The sequence below is a fragment of the Scyliorhinus canicula genome, chromosome 18, assembly GCF_902713615.1.
Source record: "Scyliorhinus canicula chromosome 18, sScyCan1.1, whole genome shotgun sequence".
Taxonomy (NCBI): Eukaryota; Metazoa; Chordata; class Chondrichthyes; order Carcharhiniformes; family Scyliorhinidae; genus Scyliorhinus; species Scyliorhinus canicula.
This window is the reverse complement of record NC_052163.1, coordinates 74,559,823-74,586,911: the sequence shown is the minus strand read 5'-3', so window position 1 is coordinate 74,586,911 and position 27,089 is coordinate 74,559,823. Positions and strand designations below refer to the sequence as shown.

The 27,089-nt window shown below is 45.1% G+C and overlaps 1 protein-coding gene across 1 annotated transcript in view; it reads right to left on the bottom strand.

The window, feature by feature from the left end:
* Positions 1-1,308: 1,308 nt before the first annotated feature.
* LOC119953006 (scaffold attachment factor B1-like) overlaps positions 1,309-27,089 on the bottom strand; it is a 77,062-nt gene continuing 51,281 nt past the window's right edge. Inside the window, exons 11-14 of the mRNA XM_038776762.1 lie at positions 22,154-22,254; positions 10,780-10,936; positions 7,881-7,972; positions 1,309-3,590 (exon numbers count right to left, since the gene is read on the bottom strand). Of these exons, the coding sequence (XP_038632690.1) occupies positions 2,201-3,590; positions 7,881-7,972; positions 10,780-10,936; positions 22,154-22,254 (1,740 nt within the window). The 3' untranslated portion in view covers positions 1,309-2,200. The remainder of the gene's footprint in view (positions 3,591-7,880; positions 7,973-10,779; positions 10,937-22,153; positions 22,255-27,089) is intronic.

The window sequence follows — 27,089 nt, the reverse complement described above, 5'->3', positions numbered from 1 at the left end:
CTCTTTGCTTCTCCCTTCGCCCTCCTCCCACACCTACAGTTCATCCTCTGATGTTAGTTTCCCTGCTGTTTGACCGTTCACATCTTTTGTCCTCTCTGGGGACTGCCATTAACACTCTTTCCCCTTGGTATCTGTGGCCATTAGCACCCGGTTTCCCTGGGTTTCTGTGGCTATGACTCATCTTTCATTCTCACTCCACAGTATAAATATTTCCCACTTTCTCTGTCTGTTAACTTTGACAAAGAGTCATCGGACTCTGAACGTTGGCTCTTTTCTCTCTCTACAGATGCTGCCAGACTTGCTGAGATTTTCCAGCATTTCCCCTTTCACCCACCTTACTACCTCTCTTCTACTTTAAGTCTGTCTAATTAATTGATAAACTTCTATCCACCCCCCCATTACGTCTCTACGAAGCACCTAATTTTTTGACATTAAAAGATGCTGTATGCAAGCTGTTATTTTTTGTAATATAAATTTAGAGTACCCAATTATTTTTTTCCAATTAAGGGCCAATCCACCTACCCTGCACATATTTTTGGGTTGTTGGGGAGAATGTGCAAACTCCACACGGACAGTGACCCAGGGTCGGGATCGAACCTGGGTCCTCGGCGGTGTGAGGTAGCAGTGAAAAAATGAAATGAAATGAAAATCGCTTATTGTCACAAGTAGGCTTCAAATGAAGTTACTGTGAAAAGCCCCTAGTTGCCACATTCCGGCGCCTGTTCGGGCAGGCTGGTACGGAAATTGAACCGTGCTGCTGGCCTGCCTTGGTCTGCTTTCAAAGCCAGCAATTTCGCCCTGTGCTAAACAGCCCCTACTGTGCTTTTTAAAAATAAATTTAGAGTACCCAATTATTTATATATTTTTTCCAATTAAGGGGCAATTTAGTGTGGCCAATCCACCTAACCTGCACATCTTTGGATTGTGGGGGTGAAACCCATGCAGACATGGGGAGAATGTGCAAACTCCACACGGACAGTGACCCAGGGCCAGGATTCGAACCCGGGTCCTCAGCGCCGCAGTCCCAGTGCTAACCACTGCGCCACCGTGCTGCCTTGTGTGCAAGCTGTTATTATTCTGTCACTTGTGCCACGCAGCTTTTCATCCATTTCAACACATTTCCATTGCTGTCCCAAATTACCTGTCTTGGTTTTTGATAACCTCCATCTGTTATGATCTCGACACAGCACCGTTTCGATTCCTTAACCAAGGACTTTTCTTGCAGTAATCTGCCGTGAACGTCTTTCAGTTTTGCAGAGTGCTGGCTAATCCTCTCTGAACAGTGGATATTACTTTGCCGACCAGGTGTTTACAGACCAAAACAACTAATTACTTTATTTAACAGCAGTAAACAGCAATATGAAGCAGATATGAAAAGTACATATATATTTAATTATACAAATAAATATACATTGAGAAAGTCTGTAATGAGTTAAATACCCTTCTGGTTTAATTGAAGAGTTTCTGGAATTAATGGTTCTCGTCATTCATGGTGAATTCGGCCCTTCTTGTTATCCTGCACAAATCATCATCTCCTTCAAGTATAAGCAATGGATGAGAAGTTGACAATCTGTTCAGACACAAGTTACAAAATACTTCCTTTTCCTTCAAATCCACTTTGCTTTTATTATTTTTTCTAATAAATTTAGAGCACCCAATTATTTTTATTTTTCCAATTAAGGAGCAATTTTAGTGTGGCCAATCCACGTATCCTGCACATCTTTGGGTTGTGGTGGTAAGAGCCACACAGACACGGGGAGAATGTGCAAACTCCACATGGACAGTGACCATGGGCTGGGATCGAATCCAGGTTTTCGGCACCATGTGGCAACAGTGTAAACACTGAGTCACCCTGTCGTCCTCTCCACTTTGCTTTTAAACTCTCATTTATCACCCAGTTTTCTTTGGGAACTCTCTGGTATTGTTTTCCCTTGACAAAAGCTCATGCATACTTCTCACCTAATAGGAGAAGGGTCCCACAAAATTAAAGGACGAATATACAGGATATCTATAGTGTAATACCAGCAATTCGCACATTATTGAACATGCCAATCAGTCAGTCGTGTTGTTTATTGGTTCTGGGTCTTAAAATGTTTCATTTTTTCATCAGAGGAATAACTAATTAAATCAAGGAACCATGTAATCTCTAAAACAAGGAAACAAACTAAAATCAAACATTTGACTCTACCACAGTCACCACCTAGGAATCGAGGTAAGGCTTCATCATGTTAACATGGTAAATTCTAAATTTATTAAATGGTATTTCAACCGTGTAATACACGTATTTCCCTGGCTCAACCACACTATATGGACCTTCCCAGTGAAGCTGCACTTTTTGTTGTTTCACAGGCCGTAGCACCAGCACCCTTTGGCCTATGTCATATGCCCGGGTCCCAGCGTTATGGCAGTACCAGAGATTTCGGCTACTTAGAGAGTGGTTCTGCTCTTCTGGAATACTTTCAATTAAACTAATTAAGGCATCCCGCGCATTCAGCACATGCTCCACTATGTTTTTATCTGCACCAAAGCACTTCCCTAACCAAGCCTCTTTGATCAGTAACAATGTCCCATATACCCGGCGCCCATATAGAAGATCAAAGGGAGAGTATCCAGTTAACTGCTGTGGCACCTCCCTGCAGGCAAAGAGAAGATATGGAAGCTTTTCATCCCAGTCGCAGGGGTTCTGCTCAGCGTAGGTGCGCAGTATCTGTTTTAGTGTTCCATTGAATTTCTCCACCAGCTCATTTACTTGGGGATTGTATGAGTTGCTGCAGAGCTGCTTGGCTTGGCACTGCCTTTTCAGTTGCATAACCAACTGCGCCATGAAATTTTCACCCTGATTAGACAGGATCTCTTCTGGAAACCCGAACCGTGTAAACATCACTAGCAAGGCCATGGCAACTATATCTGCTTCCACTGAGACAAGTGCTGTTGCGTCTGGGTATCTGGATGCACAATCCACCATCATCAGGATGTACCTTTTCCCAGAGTTGGTTGTGAAGGGTAGTGGACCCACTACATCGATGCTTACCCTTTTAAATGGTATGTTTATTGTAGGTAGGGGACGTAACCCTACATTTTCTGCATCTCCCAGTTTATGTGAATAGCGGCATTTTTCACAAACTTTGCAATGCTGTGCTACATCCACAAACACAGACGGCCAGTAGAAATACTGCAGCACACGGCGTCCTGTATGCTTAACGCCTTGGTGTTTAGAGGATGGAATGTTGTGAGCAACCTTCAATATTTCTTCACGATATAGCTCAGGGACTACTATCTCCTCATACACTTCTGCCCCCTTGAAAAAGCCTTCCTTTGGACTCCATCGCCGAATCAAAATCCCTTCCTTGTACAGGAATGTACCCCCCATTTCAGTATTTGCGTTGTTGGGATTCATGGCCTGGTATCGCACAGCCTCCAGTGAAGGGTCAGTCCTCTGAGCCTCTGCGAGTTCAATCCTGTGTAAACCTTTCAGGCTCCTCTTGACAGCTGCACTACATGTCAGATCCATTCCCAGCATTCCCCGTGAAGTATGATCAGGAAACCGTTCCATCAACCAGCTAGGGTTAACGCTTGAACCTCGGCTGTATCTGCTCAAAATAAAAGGAACAAATTAATATTGGCATGGGAAGGGGTGAAATAGTGTTGGAGACACACATTTAACTTGAAACCTCATAACCAAAGATCAAACACACTTCACTGGCATACTGCCAAGGCTAAAATCAAGACAATTCCTAACTTTGGTGCAGTATCCTTTCTCTGCCAGATAAAGTATCTGGAACACTGGTAGTTTATTTATTCCATTCAAGCATAATGTGCTTATCTTTAAGAAAAATCAAATGCATAATGTGCAATTACTGCAAGCTTCACATTTTCTTAATTCACCCGGACAGGCGCCGGAATGTGGCGACTAGAGGCTTTTCACAGTAACTTCATTGAAGCCTACTCGTGACAATAAGCGATTTTGATTTCATTTCATTTACCCACCATCACAGCTTCCGAAGTCAGATCGGCCTTCCTGAAAGTGAACCCTCGGAAGGTGATGGGCCCGGATGGGATCCCTGGTCGTGCACTCAGAGCCTGCGCGGACCAGCTGGCAGAGGTGCTCACGGACATCTTTAACCTGTCCCTACTCCACTCCGAGGTCCCACCTGTTTCAAGAAGACCACCAACATACCGGTGCCAAAGAAGAACCAGGCAACGTGCCTCAATGACTACCGTCCGGTGCCCCTGACTTCAGTCGTAATGAAGTGCTTCGAGAGGTTGATCATGAAGCGCATCACCTCCATACTCCCAGAACGCCTTGATCCACTGCAATTCGCATACCGTTGCAACCGGTCCACATCAGACGCCATTTCCCAGGCCCTACACCCATCCCTAGAGCATCTCGAAAACAAGGACTCCTACATCAGACTCCTATTTATTGACTACAGCTCCGCCTTCAACACCATAATCCCAGCCAAGCTCATATCAAAGCTCCAAAACCTAGGATTTGGCTCCCCACTCTGCAACCGGATCCTCAATTTTCTGACCAACAGACCACAATCAGTAAGAATGAACAACAACACCTCCTCCACAATAGTCCTCAATACCGGTGCCCCGCAAGGCTGCGTACAAGGCTACTCCCTGTACACACACAACTGCTTGGCAAAACTTGGTTCCAACTCCATCTACAAGTTTGCTGACGATATGACCATAGTAGACCGGATCTCGAATAACAACGAGTCAGAATACAGGAGGGAGATAGAGAACCTAGTGGAGTGGTGTAGTGACAACAATCTCTCCCTCAATGCCAGCAAAACTAAAGAGCTGGTCATTGACTTCAGGAAGCAAAGTACTGTACACACCCCTGTCAGCATCAACGGGGCAGAGGTGGAGATGGTTAGCAGTTTCAAATTCCTAGGGGTGCACATCTCCAAAAATCTGTCCCGGTCCACCCACGTCGACTACGTGGCTACCACCAAGAAAGCACAACAGCGCCTATACTTTCTCAGGAAACTAAGGAAATTCGGCATGTCCACATGAACCCTTACCAACTTTTACAGATGCATCATAGAAAGCATCCTATCGAGCTGCATCACAGCCTGGTATGGCAACTGCTCGGCCCAGGACCGCAAGAAACTTTAGAGAGTCGTGAACACCGCTCAGTCCATCACACGAACCTGCCTCCCATCCATTGACTCCATCTACACCTCCCGCTGCCTGGGGAAAGCGGGCAGCATAATCAAAGATCCCTCCCACCCGGCTTACTCACTCTTCCAACTTCTTCCATCGGGCAGGAGATACAAAAGTCTGAGAACACGCACGAACAGACTCAAAAACAGCTTCTTCCCCACTGTCACCAGACTCCTAAATGACCCTCTTATGGACTGACCTCATTAACACTACACCCTGTATGCTTCATCTGATGCCGGTGCTTATGTAGTTACATTGTATATCTTGTGTTGCCCTATTATATATTTTCTTTTATTCCCTTTTCTTCCCATGTACTTAATGATCTGTTGAGCTGCTCGCAGAAAAATACTTTTCACTGTACCTCGGTACACGTGACAATAAACAAATCCAAAATCCAATTTTCATGGTTTTAAGCTGCTGTTGCAGATATGCTTACAAATTCATTTTACTTACTACTTTGAGTTTTCCAAACTCCAACAACAGGACGGCTTTTTGCATTACTCACATGTAACACCTCCCAATTCCACTTGCAATAAACCCAACTCACAGTCTCTAAATCAGTACTATGGTGCAATGCTGCCTGCACATTCCATCATGTCTTTTCTGGTTGCTGTTGTTCTCCTGACTCATTTTGTATCATTAAAAAAGCTGCATTCCTAGTTAGTATCAGCGAATTAAATATATCCTGCGCACTTTTATGTTTCAAAAAGGGTAACAGGCAAGAGCTTTGGAAAAAGGTATACATTGAATTTTGGAAGCTACTAATAATCACTTGTTCCAAAATGTAATATTTTACTGCCAAGACAAATAAATAAAAGGTGAGAGAGACAAAACAGATAAAGAAATAGAGGGAGGAATGGAGAAAAGTCAGACAGCCACAGAAGAGGGGCAAAGGAGAGAGGGAGGGGGGCGTGGGGGAAAGAGAGAGAGAGAGAGAAAGTGTGTAGTGAGAGAAGAAATAAATTTTGCAATATATATCCTAATTGCTGCCAGGTTCATGCTCTCTACCTCTCTTACAAAATCACCAGTGAGCCAAACCCTACATTCCACCAGCCCAGCATTGCTAAATCCAATATTCCCATTCCACAATAATTTTAGATCAAGAATAAATCTAAAATCATATTATATTAAACAATGGCATTATTACTTTAAAACGAGGACTAGATTATGTCTGCACACCCTGGTTCAATGTTGTTTACTCTCTAACCAGATTTTTTCCTGAAGATTTGGGAGGTGATTTTCAGCCCACATTCAGCCACCAGCAAGAATGGTGACGCGGGCGGAAAATCCTCGAGAATCAGAAAATGTGATTCTTGTTGGCGAGATTGCGTTTTCCAAATTTTCTACACCTCTCACTGGTGACGTATGAGTTTCACGCCCAGAAAAGGTGGGAACATCATTTAAATACATTTTACAACACATTTTGAAAAACGTGAATAATTCACGGGGATACCTCCGTGGGCGCAAAGGTCAAGTATAATTTCTGGGAGGAAAGGGACATGCCTTGGCAATGCCTGGTTGGCAGTGCCAACCTGTGCCAGGAGCCCCACTGAGGATGGGGTTCGCATTATGTTTATTTGGGGGTGGGGATGAAGACGGTCAATACATGCTACAACCAGGATCAAATTAAATGGGCAGGTTCGATCAGTTATATGGTCTCCTCCTCTTTCTAGTTCTTTGTTATGTTTTACAATATACTGAGAGAACAATATTTGAGAGATCTGAATGAATCAAATTCCTTTATAATTTGTACTCTGGGTGTTTTTTTGCCATGTACTATGGGGATTGATTTCTATGAAATAGGTAACACTCGCACCACGCAGGTGCCAGGCAATGACCATCTCCAACAAGAGAGAATCTAACCATCGCCTCTTGACATTCAATGGCATTACCATCACTGAATCCCCCACTATCAACATCCTGGGGATTGCCATTGACCAGAAACTCAACTGGACCAGCTATATAAATAACTATGGCTACAAGAGTAGGTCAAAGGCTAGGAATCGTGCAGTGAGCAACTCACCTCATGACTCCCCAAAGCCTGTCCACCATCTACAAAGCACAAGTCAGGAATGTGATGGACTATACTACACTTGTCCGAATGAATCCAGTCCCATCAATACTCCAGTAGCTCAACACCATTAAAGACAAAGCAGCCAGCTTGATTGGCACCCCTTACAGAAACATTTATTTCCTCCATCACGAAGGAACAGTGGCAGGCGTGTATACGATCTGCGAGATACACTGCAGCAACTCACCAAGGCTCTTTAGGTAGCACCTTCCAAACCCACAACAGCTACCATCTAGAAGCACAAGGGCAGCAGACACATGGGAACCCCATTAGCTGAACGTTTCCCTCCAAATCATTCATCATCCTGACTTGGAAATATAACGTCCTTCACTGTTGTTGGGTCACAATCCTGGAGTTTCCTCCCCAATAGCACTGAAGGTGTACCTATACCACATGGGCTACAGTGGCTCAGGAAGGCAGCTAACCACCACCTTCTCATGGGTAATTATGGATGGCCAACAAATACTGGCCTAAGAACAAAAAGCTGACAATAAATGCTGGTTTAGCCAGTGACACCCACATCCTGTAAATTAATTTTAAAATTCTGTGACAATTAGAGTGCTCTTTGTATTTAAATCCCATCATAACCTCGCTTTCATAACTTGAAAGTTGAGTGACACAATGATCATCTTACCCGGTATCAGATCTTATCAAAGCTTCTTCATAATACATAGGGAGTAGGCCTTCCCTTTCACGGTAATTCTTTTCTTGCCCGTTTAACGTTTCCTGTGTAGAAAGAGCATGTCAGCTTGCTGCATGTTGTTGTAAACAAATATACATTCATCATAAAAATGCATCTTATTCCCAAGCTATGAGCCAGGCTGTTTTTTAAAATAAATTTAGAATACCTAATTCATTTTTTTCCAATTAAGGGGCAATTTAGTGCGGCCATTCCACCTACCCTGCACATCTTTGGGTTCTGGGGGCGAAACATGGGGAGAATGTGCAAACTCCACATAGACAGTGACCCAGAGCCAGGATCGAACCTGGGATCTCGGAGCGGTGAGGCAGCAATGTTTACCACTGCGCCACCGTGCTGCCCCATGCTCAGTTTTAAGTGAGATTCAAATGTCACTCTTCCCTATCATTCAAATTATTGCTGCAATTTTAGGAACACAAGGACAGGAGTAGACCATTCAGCCACTGAAGCCTGCTCCGCAATTCAATTAGATCATGGCTGATCATCTATCTCAATGCCACTTTCTCACACTATTGCCATATCCCTTAATGTCATTAGTATCCATAAACATACCAACTTTTGTCTTGAACATCCTCATGATTGAACTTCCACACTCTCTGGGGTAGAGAATTCCAAAGATTCACCACTCAGTGAAAAAAAAATCCCCCTTATTTCAGTCCCCAGCAGCACTGCTCCAGACCTCCTGAGCACCATTGGATGGTAAATGTTCGTTTGATGACTGGCCACCCATTCTGCTTCTCCAGATCCGGTTGCATCGACGACACTGATCAAAGTGACGTGACCAGAGGTATGGCTGGCTTTGCAAGGTCTGGAGATGGAGCAACGGATTTGGCCCGTGGCAACTGCTGCCTGAGCTATGCGTCCAGAACTAGCTCCGGAGCCTGGTGCCCAGGTCAAACGAGTTGGGCTGCCTGCAGGCCAAGTAGATGTGGTGTGTCTGGGAGTTGGTTTGTCTCCCTCCCCGACAGCCTGGACCTCCTCAATCATTTCAGCAGTCTGAATGTGAGCTCTAATTGCCCGAGCCAGCTACACACCCCCCCCCCCCCAAAAAAAAAACACACCAGCCCTGGTGGCTACCTCTGTCTCAGCAGCCTCAATGTGTCTGTGAGTCAGCTGCAGGTCTTGCCCAGGACATATTCCAGCCTAGCCTCTCCCTCCTGAACTCCATCACAACATCCAATAATCTGATCAACGAGCTAATGCCTGGATTCAGTCAAGTAACAACCCTGAGGATGGATGACAGCTCAATATGCACAACCACTAACCACCTTTCTCTCGTGATATAGAGATTATCCTTATAGAACCAAACAAAATGTTTACTAACTTTTATATTGTATGGCAGCTAAAACCTCAAACAAACCTCTCAATGTGGGCAATGAGCTTTGCGACTTTGACAACCTTTTATATATATTAAGCAGGTAGGTGCTTAAGTGTTCTATTTTTTTAAAATAAATTTAGATTACCCAATTATTTTTTCCAATTAAGTGGCAATTTAGCGTGGCCAATCCACCTACTCTGCACATTTTTGGGTTGTGGGGGCGAAACCCACGCAGACACGGGGAGAATGTGCAAACTCCACACGGACAGTGACCCAGAGCCGGGATCGAACCTGGGACCTCAGCGCCGTGAAGCTGCAGTGCTAACCACTGTGCCACATGCTACCCCAAATATCTGTTTTTAAAGTATTTTGTAAAAATGTTATTTTATTTACTCAGGTTTCAGTAAAGCTCTTCATATTTCCTGGTGACAGTAGGCTCAGTGAAGCCCTTCCTCCCACAATCTCATTGTAATCAGCCCCGTTCCTCTCACCTCACACATAAGCCTCACTTTCCAAAACCCCCTCCCCCACTCATGCAACAGCACCTCTCCCCAACTACCTTCCTCCCAATCACTCAGCAGACCCTATTCTAACCCCCTTTTCCTCCCTACCTGCCAGACATCAAGGAGACTTGGGCTCCGCTGCTCTTCTCTCCACACCAATTGCATCTGAAGGCCTGCTGAAACCTCAGGCTTCTCTCCCCCAGACCCACCCCTATTAGGTCCATCAAACCCCATGGATCCACCAGGCAGCCAGCAGCAGAGTGTGACATTCTGGTGGGAAGAACTACAGCAGCTGGGCTTGGATTGGTGCAAGGCTGATTGGCGGCACCCCAAGATTTGCTCCTGGCTTTGGCAACATTGGAGGCAGCCAAGCAGCAAAAAAAACTTTCATCCCTGTAATTGTATTATCCACCTGATATCTGAACAAGCAGACCGTTTCGGCTTCATCTTAAATTTCTACCTCTCTGGTCATCCAGGGATTTCTGTATTTGTTCACCCACTTTTCCCCTTCGTAGGAATATTACTAGACTATACTTGAACTTCTTTAAAAGCAACCCTTATTCAGTTACTATTTTGCAGACTAATCTTTAATTCCAATTTATCTGGGAAAGATTCATTCTTAACTCCACTGAAGTTGGCTTTCCTCTAGTTAATTATTTTTACTCTCAATTGTTCCTTGTGCTGTACCATTGCCAATCTAAACCTTACGATACAATGATCAATATCCCCTAAATGTTCTTCTATCACTTGGTCCACCTAATTCCCAAGAATCAGGTCTAGAGTGCCTTTTTTTGCTGGAATGGAATCATACCACTGTAGAAAATTCTCCTGAACACACTCTTGGAACTCTCTCTCTCTCTAACTCTGCTCTTTACATTATTACTATCCCGGTCTATATTTGGACAATCAAAGCCCCCCAAAACAACAGCAGCTTGCACAGAAATTAAATACCAAAAAAGACAATGTGATAATGTCTTAAAGTCATTATTACACTTTGCTTTGCACTCCTTACCCTATCCAAGAAGAATCGTAACCTGTCCTGCGTCGCTGGTTCCAGTATCTTTCTGTCGAGGCATAACCTTTCGTACCTCACTTGGTCCAATTCCCTTCTTAATATTTCTCTACCGTCCCAATCTTGCCTTGTTTCCCACTCCCATGCTCTGTGCGTTCTAATGGGAAAAGAAAATGAATACTTGGATCTTTGTATTGGGGTCATCGGACTCAAAATAACAAGTAACTATGACAGATACATGGTCCAGTCAGCATCTGCTGGGAAAAAGAACAAAGAATGGAAACATATTCTAAATGTTACATTTCTCAACAGAAAGGAAGAACAACAAAATCTAGAATTTAACTAGTAAATGCTATATAATAAATGAGATCCTAGGTTTAAAATGGAGGAACAATGAATACAAAGAATGGCCAATGATAAATCAGTGCCATGCACCAATTAAGCAACAGCATTGACAACTCTTATTACAGGAAGGAGATTAGAGGCATGGGAAAGGTGCAGTTTAGATTCACTTAGATGGCAAGCAGTTTCACCACTTCCTTTGACACCACAACCTTCTTTGACACCACAACTCTTGCTCTCAGCTGTCATAACTGGTCGCCAATGGCCGAATAAAAATTTCTTCTATCTAATTAAGACTAAAGTCACCGTTTTTAGCACCTGTGCTGCTGACTCCATTGGTCTCTTGTTAATTGCGAAGCCTGAGCCAGACCATGGAAAACATAACATTCTGCTCAATCCCACAATTTATCATCAAGATGACTTAATTCCATCTCCACAATATAGTTCATCCCAACCTCTCCTGCTGCTGAAACACTGATCCATGTCTATGTAATCTTAAACTCAAATCTCCAATGTTCACCATGCCAACCTAGCATCCATCCTTCAAAGTACAGAGATGGTCTTTGTCCAAAGCTCAGCTGTATATATCTGGCCTGCACAAAGTTCTGCATGTTCATTAATTTGCCTTGGGTTAACCACTACACAGCACCCCCCCCCCCCCCCCCCCCCCCCCATCAGCTCCGAAGTCAAATGATCCCCTATCCCCAAAGTATTAAACCTTCAGATCTCTTAATTCTTCCACAGCTTCATGCCATGCCATGTCGGCAACGCTATCCAGCCTTAAATTCCATCTCGCAGCTTTGAGCTGTCCAACTGATCTTCTGTAAACTCCTTCCCTCAATTCATCTCACTATTGCTGACGAGACTTCAGGAACTCCCTACCCCTACTTCATAAGGTTTTGATAGATTTAATAGAGAGAAAATGTTTCCTCTTGTGGGGAAGACCATAAACAGAGACCATGAGTGCAAGATAATCACCAAGAAAACTAAAGGAATTCAGAAGACATTCCTTTACCCAGAGAATGGTGAAAATGTGGAACTTGCTACCATTGGGAGTGGTTAAAGTGCATAGAAACATAGAATGTTACGGCACAGAAGGAGACCATTCGGCCAATCGCATCTGCACTGGCTCACGAAGGACAGTGGTTAGCACCGTTGCTTCACAGCTCCAGGGTCCCAGGTTCGATTCCCGGCATGGGTCACTGTCTGTGCGGAGTCTGCATGTTCTCCCTGCGTCTGGGTGGGTTTCCTCTGGGTGCTCCGGTTTCCTCCCACAAGTCCCGAAAGACTTGCTGTTAGGTGAATTGGACATTCTAAATTCTCCCTCTGTGTACTGGAACAGGTGCTGGAATGTGGCGACTGGGGGATTTTCACAGTAACTTCATTGCAGTGTTGACGTATGCCTACTTGTGACATTAATAAAGATTATTATTGATATCTAGTTTAAAATGGATTGCTGTTAGATGCCACTCTGGTGCAACTTATTTATCTTAATACGTAGTGCTGTTTAACAGAACTTGAAATGATCCATATGACCATTTATTAGAGTGGCAATCAAGTTCTCCAATCTTAGGGCAGCACGGTGGCCAAGTGGTTAGCACAACCGCCTCACGGCGCTGAGGTCCCAGGTTCGATCCCGGCTCTGGGTCACTGTCCGTGTGGAGTTTGCACATTCTCCCCGTGTCTGCGTGGGTTTCGCCCCCACAACCCAAAAATGTGCAGAGTAGGTGGATTGGCCACACTAAATTGCCCCTTAATTAGAAAAAATAATTGGGTAATCTAAATTTATAAAAAAAAAAATTCTCCAATCTTCTCTTAAGCTGGAAGAGGAACCCCATGTCCACTGTAGTCATACTACCTAACAGTTAAAAGTCACAGTAGTTGAATTAAATATTTAAATAGTATTTTGGGAACTGGTTTGCTGATGTGTTTCTTGCTCTAGCAGTCTGAAATCTTGTAATCATTTGGTTTTGTTGTGTTCCTTTCTTTCACAGTTCTCGAGGCATGGTTGGTGATAGAGATGGACAGGTAACATACTTCACTTGAATTTATTAATTATGTCTATGGATTTGAAAACTCTGGGATTGTCACTTTCAGATCTTAAACAAGGATCGTCATATGTTTCCTGGCAATCTTGATACATACCGAATATCAATTACAGAGAAGGAAATGTTTTACTGAGCATGCAATAAATGGCAGGCAGAGAGATCTGAGCATACAGGTCCACAGATCACTGAAAGTGGGAACGCAGGTGGATAAGGTAGTCAAGAAGGCATACGACATGCTTGCCTATGTATGTCGGGGCATTGAGTATAAAAACTGCCAAGTTATGCTGCAGCTGTACAGAACCTTAGTTCGGCCACACTTGGAATATAATGTATAATTCTGGTCGTCACACTACCAGAAGGATGTGGAGGCTTTGGAAAGGGTTCAGAAGAGGTTTACCAGGATGTTGCGTGGTCTGGAGGGTATTAGCTAAAAGGAGAGGGTGAATAAAGTCAGACTGTTTTCTTTTTTTAAAATGTTTTATTTGAATAAATGTGGCGACTAGAGGCTGTTCACAGTAACTTAATTGCAGTGTTAATGTAAGCCTACTTGTGACAATAAAGATGATTATTATTAGACCCATTTCCCCAGCTGGCTGAACTCATCATTTAAAAATATATATCCAGTTCTCTTTTGAAACCTCCTATGGCAGGGGTGGGCAAACTTTTCCGTGCAAGGGCCACATTCAGAAATTCACAATTTTAAAGGGCCGCATAGTATATTAAGTAAAATAATTACTTCACCCGGTTATGATTCTGGGCGCCTCATATAGAACATAGAACAGTACAGCACAGAACAGGCTCTTCGGCCCTCGATGTTGTGCCGAGCAATGATCACCCTACTCAAGTCAACGTATCCACCCTATACCAGTAAGTAACCCAACAGCCCCCCCCCAACCTTTTTTTAATGACTTGGTGGGACGCATAAAGACCTTTGGCGGGCCGCATGCGGCCCGCGGGCCGTAGTTTGCCCACCCCTGTCCTATGGAATCCGCCTCCACCACTGTCCCAGGCAGTGCATTCCAAATCCTAACAACTGAGTAAAGTTGTTTCTCCTCATCTCACTCCTAGTTCTGTTGCTGACCATCTTGAAATTGTGATCCATAGTCACTGACCATCTTGAAATTGTGATCCCTAGTCACTGACTTACCAACTAATGGAAACAGAATATTCTTCTTTACCCGGTCAAAATTGTTCATAATATTGAACACCTCACTAAGGTAACTTCTTAATTTTCTCTGCTCCAAGGAGAATAGTATAGATGCAATTAAGGAAAAGCAAGACAAACGTGAGGGAGAAGAGAACAGAGGATTACAATGATAGCTTTAGATGAGGAAAGATTGGAGAAGGCTCGAGTGGAGTATAAATACTGCATGACCTGTTGGGTTGAATGGCCTGTTTCTGTGCCATTTATTATCTGTAACACTCTTTCCCCTTTTTAAACTTTAAAAGCCTTTTCATTTAAAAGGGACCTTGTAAATGGAAGTTGCTTTTGTTTGGGAGGGTATAGTTATGAGACAGAAAGAAAGGAGAAAAAAAGGCATATAAGAAAGGCAATATTACATTAATCATGGGGGAGTTCAAGATGCGGGCGAACTGGGAAAATCAGGGCAGCACGGTAGCACAGTGGTTAGCACTGCTGCCTCACAGCTCCAGGGACCTGGTCAATTCTGGCCTCAGATGACTGTGTGTGGAGTTTGCACTTTCTCCCAGTGTCTGCGTGGGTTTCCTCCGGGTGCCCCGGTTTTCTCCCACAGTCTAAAGATGTGCAGGTTAGGTGGATTTGCCATGCTAAATGTCTATGAGATAGTTTTTTGGAGCACCTTGTGGGTAAAGCCCGCTAGGGAACAGGCAATTTTGGATTTGGTGATGAGGCAGACATTTGTTAAAAATAAATTTAGAGTAACTAATTCTTTTTTCCAAGTAAGGGCCAATTTAGCACGGCGAATTCACCTAACCTGCACATCTTTGGACTGTGGGAGGAAACCTAAGCAAACACGGGAGAACATTCAGACTCTGCACAGACAGTGACCTAAGCCGGGAATCGAACCTGGGACCCTGGAGCTGTGAAGCTTGATTGGGTACACGGACTGGAGGCTTGTAATCTGGGAGGGGGGAGGGGATGTATGTTTTCGCGTGGGGTTGTTATGTTTTTACTACCCACACTGTGGAGTTAATTGTGCAAATGTAGAGTTTTGTATCTTTTTTACCGCCCCATGTTGAGGGTAGTGATGTTTGTAATATAAAAATGTGTGGGGCTTGGTGGGTAACGGCGGGAGGGAGGGAGAGCGGGGTGGTTGGGTGGGACGGGAGGGTGCTTTGACATAGAGGAAATTAGTCTTTTGCCTCGGTTGGGGGTCATCCTGCAAGCAGATAAGCTAGTTAATGGAAGTGAAAGGGGGGCTGTGGAAGAGAGGAGGAGGATTGAGTTTTCGAGCTGTGTTGGTCTTGTTTGTGGCTTCGGTGGGGATGTGGGCCTGGGAAGGCGGCACTTCTTGTGTTTGGGGGAGGGAGGGGGTGAGTTGTTGACGCTGAAGGGACTGTTGTGGGAGGTTGGCTGGGATGAGAGGGGGATGGCGGTGGCCATTGAGAGAGGATCCGGAAGGTGGGTGAGGAATCCATTGAAGTGGCTACGGCTAATTAGAGTGGGGGGAGGGGAATGGGTCGAGCTCTCTAACCAAACTGGTCTCTTGAAACATTGGGGGACCAAATGGACCGATCAAGAGGTCCCATGTTTTCGTCCATTTAAAGAATTTGAATGCAGATGTGGTATTTATGCAAGAGATACATCAAAGGGTTGCGCGTCAGATGAGATTGAGGAAAGGGTGGATGGGGCAGGTGTTTCATTCAGGGTTAGATATGAAGGGGGGGGGGGGGAGAGAGAGAGAGAGGGTTGACGTACTGATTAGCAAGAAGATGGTCTTTTCAGCTAGCAGCATCGTGGGTGATCCACGGAGTAGGGATGTGACGATGAGAGGGAGGCTGGAAGATGAGCCCGTGTGTACATCTATGCCCCAAACTGAGGTGATGTAGACATCATGAAGAGGGTGCTGGCGAAGGTTCCAGATGTTGACACGCACCGGTTGATTATGGGGGTGTGTGGATTTTAACACTGTTCTTAATACTGGGGGTGGGGGGGGATGGACCCGTGGCAGTTTGGTAGGCTGAAGGAATTTTTCTCATGTACATCGCATATATTCCCGAATCAATTTTTTTGTCATGGACAAGACATTGTTGGCGGGGGTGGTTGGGACGGAGTACTCGGCGATCGTGGTCTCAGATCATGCGCCACATTTTATGGACTTGTGTGTGTGGAAAAAGGGGTTCCCAGCAGCTACAGTGGAGGCTGGATGTGGGGTTGTTGGCTGATAAGGAGATGTGTGAAAAGATAAGGATGGCCATATGCACTTATGTAGAGTTCAAAAAAAGTGGAGGTCTCTGCCGCTGTGCTGTGCGAGGCGCTGAAGGCACTAGTTAGGGGGGAGTTTATTTTGATTCCGGCACCGAGGGATAAGGTGGAACAGTGGAGAGGCAGAGATTGGTGGAGGCCATTCTGGCGGTTAATCGGAGGTATTCGGCGGCCGCTGTAGTTGGTTTGTTGAAGGAGCAGAAGATGCTACAGATGGGGTCTACTGGAAAGGGAGTGGGGCAGCTAGTCGGGCTAGTGGGGCGCTGTATGAGCATGGGGAGAAGGCTAGCAGATTGCTTGCGCACCAGTTGAGGTGGCAGGCAGCAGCGAGGCAGATTGGGCGGATGAAGGATTTGGTGGGTAAGGTGGTCACCAAGTCAGGAAAGATGAATGAAATATTTGAAGCTTTCTACCAGGGGCTGTACAGGTTGGAGCCTTGGCGGGATTGGGGGAGAGACACTCATGCATGAGTCGGTGTTTTCCAGGGTAGAGGATAGATGTGGATAGTGCTCGAGGGGACCGGCTAATCACACCCATACGTTCAGAAGTTTCTCGAAGTTGGAGGAGTTCTGAAAGTCCTTTGCGGGAACTATGTTGGATATTCTGGGGTTGAGGGTGGCTCCTAGCCCGTGGGTGGTGGTATTTGGAGTGTAAGAGGGTCTGGGAGTGCAGGCAGGGAGAGAGGCTCATATGTTAGCCTTTGCCTCCCTGATTTTCCGGAGGTAGATCATGTTACAGTGGTGGGATCCGAAGCTGCCTAAGGTGGCAAGGTGGACGAGTGACTTGGCGGAATTCCTTCATTTGGAAAAAACAACATTTGCCATTAGGGGGTCAGACAGACAGTTATTCTCTTTTTAAAAATTTTTTTTAGACTACCCAATTCTTTTTTTCCAATTGTGCCACCTTCTACCTTCTACCCTGCACATCTTTTTAGGTTGTAGGGGTGAGACACACGCAGACACGGGGAGAATGTGCAAACTCCACACAGATAGTGACTCAGGGCTGGGATCGAACCCGGGTCCTCAGCGCCATGAGGTAGCAGTGCTAAACACTGTGTCACCGTGCTGCCCAGAGGAAGGGTTGTTTATTGCCTTCTTTAAGGAATGGTAAACGTCAGCTGGCTGGGGGTGGGGTGAGTGGGGATTGTTGTTCTGTGCTGTGGGTTATTTTTTGTGGTTTTATTACAATTGGAAAGTGTTGGAACATGGAGGGGTTATTTATTTGGACAATGTTTTGTGGATGATGGTTACTTGTGTTCTGTGCTCCGCAAGTATCAATGTTGCGACCACACCTATGCACGATATACATTAATGACCTGGAAGAAGGAACTGAGGGCACTGTTACTAAGTTTGCAGATGATACAAAGATAAGTAGAGGGACTGGTAGTGTTGAGGATGCAGGGAGGCGGCAGAAGGACTTGGACAGGCAAAAAAGTGGCAGATGGAATACAACACAGTAAAGTGTGAGGTTATGCACTTTGGTAGGACGAATAGAGGCAGGGACTATTTTCTAAGTGGGGAAAGTCATTAGAAATCTGAAGCACAAAGGGACGTAGGAGCCCTAGTTCAGGATTATAGTCACGTTTTTTTTGATAAACAATTTCAATGAGGTTTTTTTGGCATTGTAAACAGTAGAATTACAAAGTACATAGTGCAATTGCCGTAACCCGTCCCACCCAGATCTGCCTACTTGACCCCCTATACTACATTCCCCGAAACCCCCCCCCCGACGATTAATTCTCCGCAAGGAAGTCAATGAATGGTTGCCACCTCCGGGCGAACCCTAACAACAACCCTCTCAAGGCAAACTTGATTTTCTCCAAGCCCAGGAAACTCGCCATGTCTGACAGCCAGGCTTCCGACTTCGGGGGCTTTGAGTCCCTCCAAGCTAGAAGTATCCGTCTCTGGCCTACCAGGGAAGCAAAGGCCAAAACGTTGGCCTCTTTCTCCCCTGGACTTCCGGGGCCTCTGAAACCCCAAAAATCGCCACCTCTGGACTCATTGCCACCCTGATGTTCAATACTCTAGACATGACGTCCTCAAACCCCTGCCAGTATCTCCTAAGTTTTGGACACGCCCAAAATATGTGGACATGGTCTGCCGGTCCTCTCAGACACTTTACACACCTGTCCACTACGCCGAAGAATCTGCTCATCCGGGACACTGTCATGTGGGCCCGGTGGACGACCTTAAATTGAATCAGGCTGAGCCTGGCACATGTTGCAGTCCCATTAACCCTGCTCAGCGCGTCCGCCCACAGGCCTTCCTCAATCTCCCCTCCCAACTTCTCCTTCTATTTGTGCCTCAGCTACTCGGTCTGCGCCTCCTCCGCCCTCATGAACTCCTTGTAAATATCCGAGACACTTCCCTCCCCCACCCATCCTCTATACACTACCCTAATCTTGGATCCCCCTTAGTGACAAGAGTGGAAAAGATGGCACCCGCCTGCACAAAAAGTCCCGCACCTGAATATACCGGAATTCATTCCCCCTCGTCAACCCAAACTTGGCCTCCAGTGCCCTCAAGATAGAGAAGCTCCCTTCCAAAAACAAATCCCCGCCCTCCACCATACCTGAAACCCCCGTCCAACTTCCCCGGGGCAAACCAATAGTTGTCACATATCGGGGACCAGACCGATGCTCCCGTTGCTCCCACGTGCCTCCTCCACGGTCCCCAGATCCGAAGGGCTGCCACCACTACAGGACTGGTGGAGAAGCGTGCCGGCGGGAACGGCAGAGGCACCGTCACCAACGCCCCCAGACTGGTACCCCTAGATGAGGCTGCCTCAACCCGTTCCCAAGCCGACCCTTCCCCCACCACCCACTTCCTTATTATGGCTATGTTGGCTGCCCAATAATAGTTGCTGAAATTTGGCAGCGCAAGCCCCCCTTCCCCCCGGTTCCACTCGAGCATCACCCTCTTCACTCGCGGGGACATGCCCGCCCATACAAAGCCCAAAATGATCTTGCTTACCCTCTTAAAAAAGCAATGTGGAATGAAAATGGGGAGACACTGGAACACAAATAAGAATCTCGGGAGGACCGTCATTTTAACTGTCTGTGAAGCATTTATGCTAACCACTATGCTACCGTGCTGCCCATTCCGGCACCTATTCGGGGAGGCTGGTACAGGAAATGAACTGTGCTGCTGGCCTGCCTTGGTCTGCTTTAAAAGCCAGTGATTTAGCCCTGTGCTAAACCAGCCCCAAATGCAATGTTAGCATTAACTTCAAGGGGGCTAGAGTACAAGAGCAGAGATGTACCATTGAAGCTGTATAAGGCTCTAGTCAGACCTCATTTGAAATATTGTGAGGAGTTTTGAGCCCCATATCTAAGGAAGGATGTGCTGGAATTGGAGGGGGACCAGAGAAGGTTCACAAGAATGATCCTAGGAATGAAGGACTTGTTATATGAGGAGCAGTCGAGGACTCTAGGTCTGTACTCAATGAAGTTTAAAAAGGGTAAGAGGGGATCTCATTGAAACATACTGAATACCAAGAGGCCTAGATAGAGTAAACATGGAGAGGATGTTTCCACTAGTCGGAGAAACTCGAAACCGAGAGCACAGCCTCAGACTGAAGAGACAATCCTTTAAAACAGAGATGAGGAAGAATTTCTTCGGCCAAGGAATGGTGAATTTGTGGAACTCATTGTTGCAGAAGACTATGGAGGCCAAGTCACCGAGTGCCTTTGGATCGGGATTACAGGGAGCAGGCAGGAGAATGGGAATAAGAAATATATCAGTCATTCTTTAAATTTTTAAAATAAATTTTGAGTACCCAATCATTTTTTCCAATTAAGGGGCAATTTAGCGTGGCCAATCCACTTCCCTGCACATAGAACATAGAACAGTACAGCACAGAACAGGCCCTTCGGCCCTCAATGTTGTGCCGAGCCATGATCACCCTACTCAAACCCACGTATCCACCCTATACCTGTAACCCAACAACCCCCCCCTTAACCTTACTTTTATTAGGACACTACGGGCAATTTAGCATGGCCAATCCACCTAACCCGCACATCTTTGGACTGTGGGAGGAAACCGGAGCACCCGGAGGAAACCCACGCACACAGGGGGAGGACGTGCAGACTCCACACAGACAGTGACCCAGCCGGGAATCGAACCTGGGACCCTGGAGCTGTGAAGCATTTATGCTAACCACCATGCTACCCTGCTGCCCCCAACCCATCTTTGGGTTGTGGGGATGAAACCCATGCAACACGGGGAGAATGTGCAAACTCCATACGGACAGTGACCCAGAGCCGGGATCGAACCTGGGACTTCGGCGCCATGAGGCAGCAGGGCTAACCACTGTGTCAACGTGCTAGAAACATATCAGTCATGATCGAATGGTGGAGCAGACTCACTGGGACAAATAGCCTAAATCTTCTCCTATATCTTCTGATCATATGGTCTAATATATTTACTCGATAAGAGAAATTTAAAGGGGTGGTGGGGAGGAAAGAGTTTAAGATAGTAAATAGAGAAAGATTGCTCACATAGGTCACTTAAATTAGTTTGAAGAGAATTTTACTTTATGGCAGCAATGTCAGATATTGTCTTTCGAATGCTACATTAAAACAAATCTCCAGATGAACCAAGTAGTATCATGGGAGAGCACAGATTCATCCATTGAGGCGGCAATGGAGGTAGGTGGTAATCAGTAGGATTCATTACCCAGGTTTGACTTGACGCTATGCGTCTGAACTCGTGACTGAAGATTCCCAGGACCATTCCCTCCCAACAGCATATCACTGTTGCTGCCACCTCTGGATACTGTTGCTGCCACCTCTGGTGGGTGTGTCCTGCTGGTGGGGCAGGAGGTAACAGGAATGGTGATGGCCGAGTCTGGAGCATTGGCTGCAAGGTATGATTTGGCTAGTATGACTACTTCCGACTGTTGCTTGACTAGTCTGTGATACAGTCTCCAAATTGTGAAAGGTCCACAGATGTTTGAGAGGTCTTTTGAGGGTTGACTGGGCGTGCCTTTGTCATATCCAATGACAGGTAAATGCTGGATAATACATGTGGTTTCATTGTTATTTGACTATTCTTAGCGGTTTTGATAAAACTGGTTTCTTGATAGGCCATTTCAGAGGGCAGTTACTTTGCTGTGGACCTGGAGTGACACGTCGGTCACCCGGCTAAGAATGGTAGCTTTCCTTCCATGGAGACATGAGCGAACCAGATGGGTTATGATGTTATTTTCATGATCACCATTACGGAGACAGACTTTTTATTTTAGGTTTATTTAATTCATTGTGGCTTCTGGATTACTAGTCCAGTAGTTTTACCACTCTTCTCCATTCTCTCACTTCCTCTCCCACGCGGTGATAAAGGTTAATTGAAGTAAAAGAAACAGGACAGATTGGAATACACATTTTAGATGAAGACTGTTCTGCGAAAACCAGCTAAGTAAATACTAAACAGGGATTGAATCTTGATGGTGACCCTCAGTCAGCATCAGATAGTTTACCGAATGAGCTTTTAAGGGAGCTGCATATTTACAAGTTCTCACCAATTCGACACCTTCTGTCTGCATTACTTGAGAACTGGAAGAAAAACAAGGTTTGCTTTACCCAACATCAGCAAACTGTCGTTTTGCAGATTCTTCAAAGCACATCTTCTGGAGTAGCTCTTCCCTCTCTCGGTAAGTTTGCTCCTGTGCTTTCTTTGCTTCCTATTCAAAAGGAACACATTCTGAAAGAAGGCTTGTACATTTTAACAAAGATTATAGTTCAGCCCATAACTAACACAAAGATTACTGCTAACTCTCAATCCTTTTCAACCTTTTTAAAAAGTCATTCATGGGATCTGGGCTTTGCTGGCTAAACCTGCATCCATTGTCTATCCCTAATTGCTCGTCAGAAGGTGGTGGTGAGCTGCATTCCAGAACCACTGTAGTCCATGTGTAGAGTCACAGATGTTTACAGCATGGAAACAGGTCCTTCGGCCCAGCTTGTCCATTCCGCCCAGTTTCCATCTTATGCTAGTCCCACTTGCCTGCATTTGACCCATATCCCTCCATACCCACTCTGCCCATCTGTCTAACTGTTTATTAAAGGAAAAAATTGTACACACCTTTACCGCTGCCTCTGGCAGCTCGTTCCAGATGCTCACCACCCTCTGTGTGAAGAAATTTTCCCTCTGGTCTCTTTTGTATCTCTCCCCTCTCACCTTAAACCTATGCCCTCTAGTTCTAGACTCCTCCACCGTTGAGAAAAGATGTTGACTATCTACCTTATCAATGCTCCTCATTATTTTATAGACCTCTATAAGATCACCCTAAGCCTCCTATGCTCCAGGGAAAAAAGTTCCAGCCTATCCATATAACTCAGACCATCAAGATCTGGTAGCACCCTCGTAAATCTCTTCTGCACTCTTTCTAGTTTAACAATAACCTTTCCATAATAGGGTGACCAGAACCGGTGTAGGTATGCCCAAAAATGCTATTAGAGAGGAGTTCCAGGATTGCTGTCCCGCACAGGTGGCATGGCGACACAGTGGTTAACACTGCAGCCTCACAGCGTCAGAGACCCAGGGTTGAGTCCGTCCTTGGGCGACGGTCTGGGTAAACTTTTCACATTCACCCAGTGTCTGTGTGGGCTTCCTCTGGGTGCTCAGATTTGCTCCCACAGTCGAAAGATATCAGGTTAGGTGGGAGGCAGGGATAGGTTGGGGCAGTGAGTTGGGTGGGGTGCTGTTTAGGAGGGTCGGTGCAGTCATGATGGGCCGAATGGCCTCCTTTTGCATTGTAGGGATTCTATGGATTTGAACAGTGAAGGAATGACGGTATATTTTCAAGTCATGATGGGGAGTGAGACTTGGAGGGAAATTTCCAGATGGTGGAACTCCCATGTGTCTGCCGCCCATGTCCTTGTTTAGATTTGGAAGGTGCCATCTAAGGTGGCTTGAAGGGTTCCTGCAGTGCATCTTGTAAATGGTACACACTGTTACCACGGGGCGTGGTAGTGGAGGAGAGAATGTCCGTGGAAGGGGTGGCAATCAAGTGGGATGCTTGTTTCTGGATTGTGTCATGTGAGAGTACCTTTAAGAAATGGGTGTTTATTAGTGATGTCAGAGTGTAGGTGGAGCTGGGCTGTCTGTCAGCTTTGTATTTTCGTTTTAGGCTGTTTGCTGCAGGGTGTGTTTTAGTTTCGTTTTCAGAGCTGGATAGCTGCAGTCACAGCCATAAGGGGTATTAGTCTCTCTCTCTGTAATCTAAAGACTTCAAATCGATCCTGGTGATTTAAAACTAATAACAGTAGTGACTTTAACCTGATGTGCTTCTGGTAAAAGGTGTTTTATGTCTTATGGATGTTAAAAAGAAAGCTTAAAGGATTACTTAGTGTTGTATTCTTTGGGGGTTGTATTTGAATTGATGGTTGCTACGATGTTCACTGTATGTTTTAAAAAGGTTAACTTAAGTTCATAGAATAAACATTGTTTTGCTTCAAAAAATACTTTTCCATTTCTGCTGTACCACACATGTAGAGTGGGCCGTGTGCTCCCCATACCGCAATCTATTAAACGTTGTGGGGCAGGTGAACTCCATGATACACTTTGGGGTTCTCTAAACCCTGGCCCATAACAAATTGGGGGCTTGAGCGGGATAAAAGTCAATCTATTAGATTGGCTTAGTGAATTTAAAGACAGTGAAGGGTGAGAATATTGTGGTTGCTTATCAGGTGTGGTATTTTAGTTTAAGTGGCGAGTATGTTGTGTCCAATGGCTCTGTCAGTGGCTCAAAGGTTTTTGGGGGTGGAGACGGTCACATGCAGTACCTTACGGACAGAGACTAAAAGCAGACTGTTAGATTTGGCAAAAACATTGCAGTTAACATTACCTGACAAAATGCAAAAAGATGAGGTAATTATGGTGGTGGCTAAGCATTTAAAGTTGCCTGCAATACAGTTTGACTCACTGGAAATGGCAAAAATTGTAACTGAATTTTTGCCATTTCCAATGAGTCAAACTGTATCGCAGGAGATAAACTGGGAAGTACTAAAATGGCTATACATGCTGTAGATGTGGGAAATGCTGTTCCAATCAAACAACATCCATACAGACGTAACCCTTTAAAATTGCCACAGGTTAACAAAGAGATTGAGAGTATGCTTAAAAATGGAATAATTGAAGTGGGTTGCAGCCAATGGAGCTCACCCATAGTGATGGTACCTAAACCAGACGGTACCCAACGGCTGTCTGTGGACTATAGAATGGTTAATGCAGTTACAAGAACGGACTCTTATCCTATCCCACGTTTGGAGGATTGCATTGAGAAAGTAGGAGAATCGGCTTTTATTACTAAACTGGATTTACTTAAAAGGTTACTGGCAGATACCTTTATCCGAAAGGGCGAAGGATATTTCAGCTTTTGCGACTCCAGAAGTTATATGCCAATTCAAAGTTATGCCATTTGGCATGAAAAACGTCCCAGTCACATTTCAATGGTTAACTAACAATGTCGTTCCAGGATTACCCAATTATGCTTAATACACCGACCATCTGGTAATTTTCAGCCAGACATGAACAGAACATTTGAAACATCTGATGGAGTTATTTGATCGACTTCAGGAGGAGGGTCTGGTGATAAACCTAGCCAAAAGTGAATTTGGCAAAGCCCAAGTCACTTTACTTGGTAATACAATCGGACAGGGTCGAATGGTCACACGGGATGTGAAACCAACAGTTATTGAGGAGTTTTCAATACCCTCAAGAGAAAGGGAAATAATGTGATTTCTTGTCATGAGTGGATTTGATCGAACATTTGTGCAAACGTTTTGTAGCGTGATTGCTCCACTGATGGACTTGCTAAAGAAACGTCGAAAATTTCAATGGACAGCGGAGTTTCAACAGGCATTTGACTGCCTGAAAGCTGTGATAACCAATGCTCCTGTGTTGGTGGAGAATTACAAGGGACTCTGTGATCAGATTGAACTAAAGTATCTGACTTTAAAGAGACATGCTGAGGCATAGAGAAATGGATGGATCGTGCAAGGACCTTCTTGTTCAAAGAGACTGTCAATCGAGACGGATTTCAGTTGGAGACAGAAGAACGAAAAAAATGGACTATATTATTATATCTGTTTGCGTGCTTTGTTTTTTGAAACAAAAAAGTATATTTACTGTGTGCATTTCTTAACGAATGGTGAAAAGGTGAAAAATGAAACCATCTTGAAGTTGATGGTTTATTTTTTTTTCTTGCGGGGAGGTATCATGTGAGAATACCATTAAGAAATGGGTGTTTATTAGTGATGTCAGAGTGTGGGTGGAGCTGGGCTGTCTGTCAGCTTTTTATTTTCGTTTTAGGTTGTTTGCTGCAGGGTGTATTTTAGTTTCAGTCACAGCCAGAAGGTCTATTGGAGTCTCTCTCTGTAATCTGTAAATCGATCCTGGTGATTTAAAACTAATAACAGTAGTGACTTTAACCTGATGTGCTTCTGATAAAAGGTGTTTTATGTCTTATGGATGTTAAAAGGAAAGCTTAAGGATTACTTAGTGTTGTATTCTTTGGGGGTTGTATTTGAAGTTAACTTGAGTTCCTAGAATAAACATTGTTTTGCTTTAAAAAATACTTTTCCATTTCTGCTGTTCCACATCTGTAGAGTGGGCCGGCCGTGTGCGCTCCCCATACCACAAACTATTAAAAGTTGTGGGTCAGGGGAACGCCATGATACACTTTGGGGTTCTCTAAACCCTGGCCCATAACAATGGTGTCAAGTTTCTTGAGTGCTGTTGGAGCTGTTCTCATCCAGGCAAATGGGGAGTATTCCATCACACTCCTGACTCGTGCCTTGTAGATGGTGGACAGGCTTTGGGGTGTCAGGAGGTGAGTTAACAGCCTCAGGATCCCTAGCCTTTGACCAGCTTTTGCAGCACAGTACTTATATGGCTAGTCCAGTTCAGTTTCTGGTCAATGGTAACTCCCCCAGATGTTAATAGTAGGGTATTCAGCAATAATAGATTCTCTCTTATTGAAGATGGTCATTGCCTGGCACTTGTGTGGCACGCATGTTATTTGCCACTTGTCAGCCAAAGCCTGGATATTACCCAGGTTTTGCTCCATTTGGATACGGACTCCTTCAGGATCTGAGGAGTTGCGAATGGTGTTCTGATGATTGACCTCCAACAACCATAGCCATCTTTCCTTTGTGTTAGGCATGACTCTAACTGGTGGAGTTTCCCCCGATTCCCATTGACTCCAGTTTTGCTATGGCTCCTTGATGCCACATGTGGTCAAATGCTGCCTGATATCAAGGGCAGTCACACCTGAACTCACATCTGGAGTTCAGCTCTTTTCATGTCTGATCCAATGAGGTCAGGAGCCAAGTGACCTAGTGGAACCCAAACTGAGCATCAGTGAGAAGATTATTGCTGATTAAGTGCCACTTGATTACACTGTTGGTGATCCAGCCACCACTTTACTGATGATCGAGCTTAGACCAATGGGGCGGGAATTGACCGCGTTGGATTTGTCCTGTTTCGTATGTACAGGATATAGCTGGACAATTT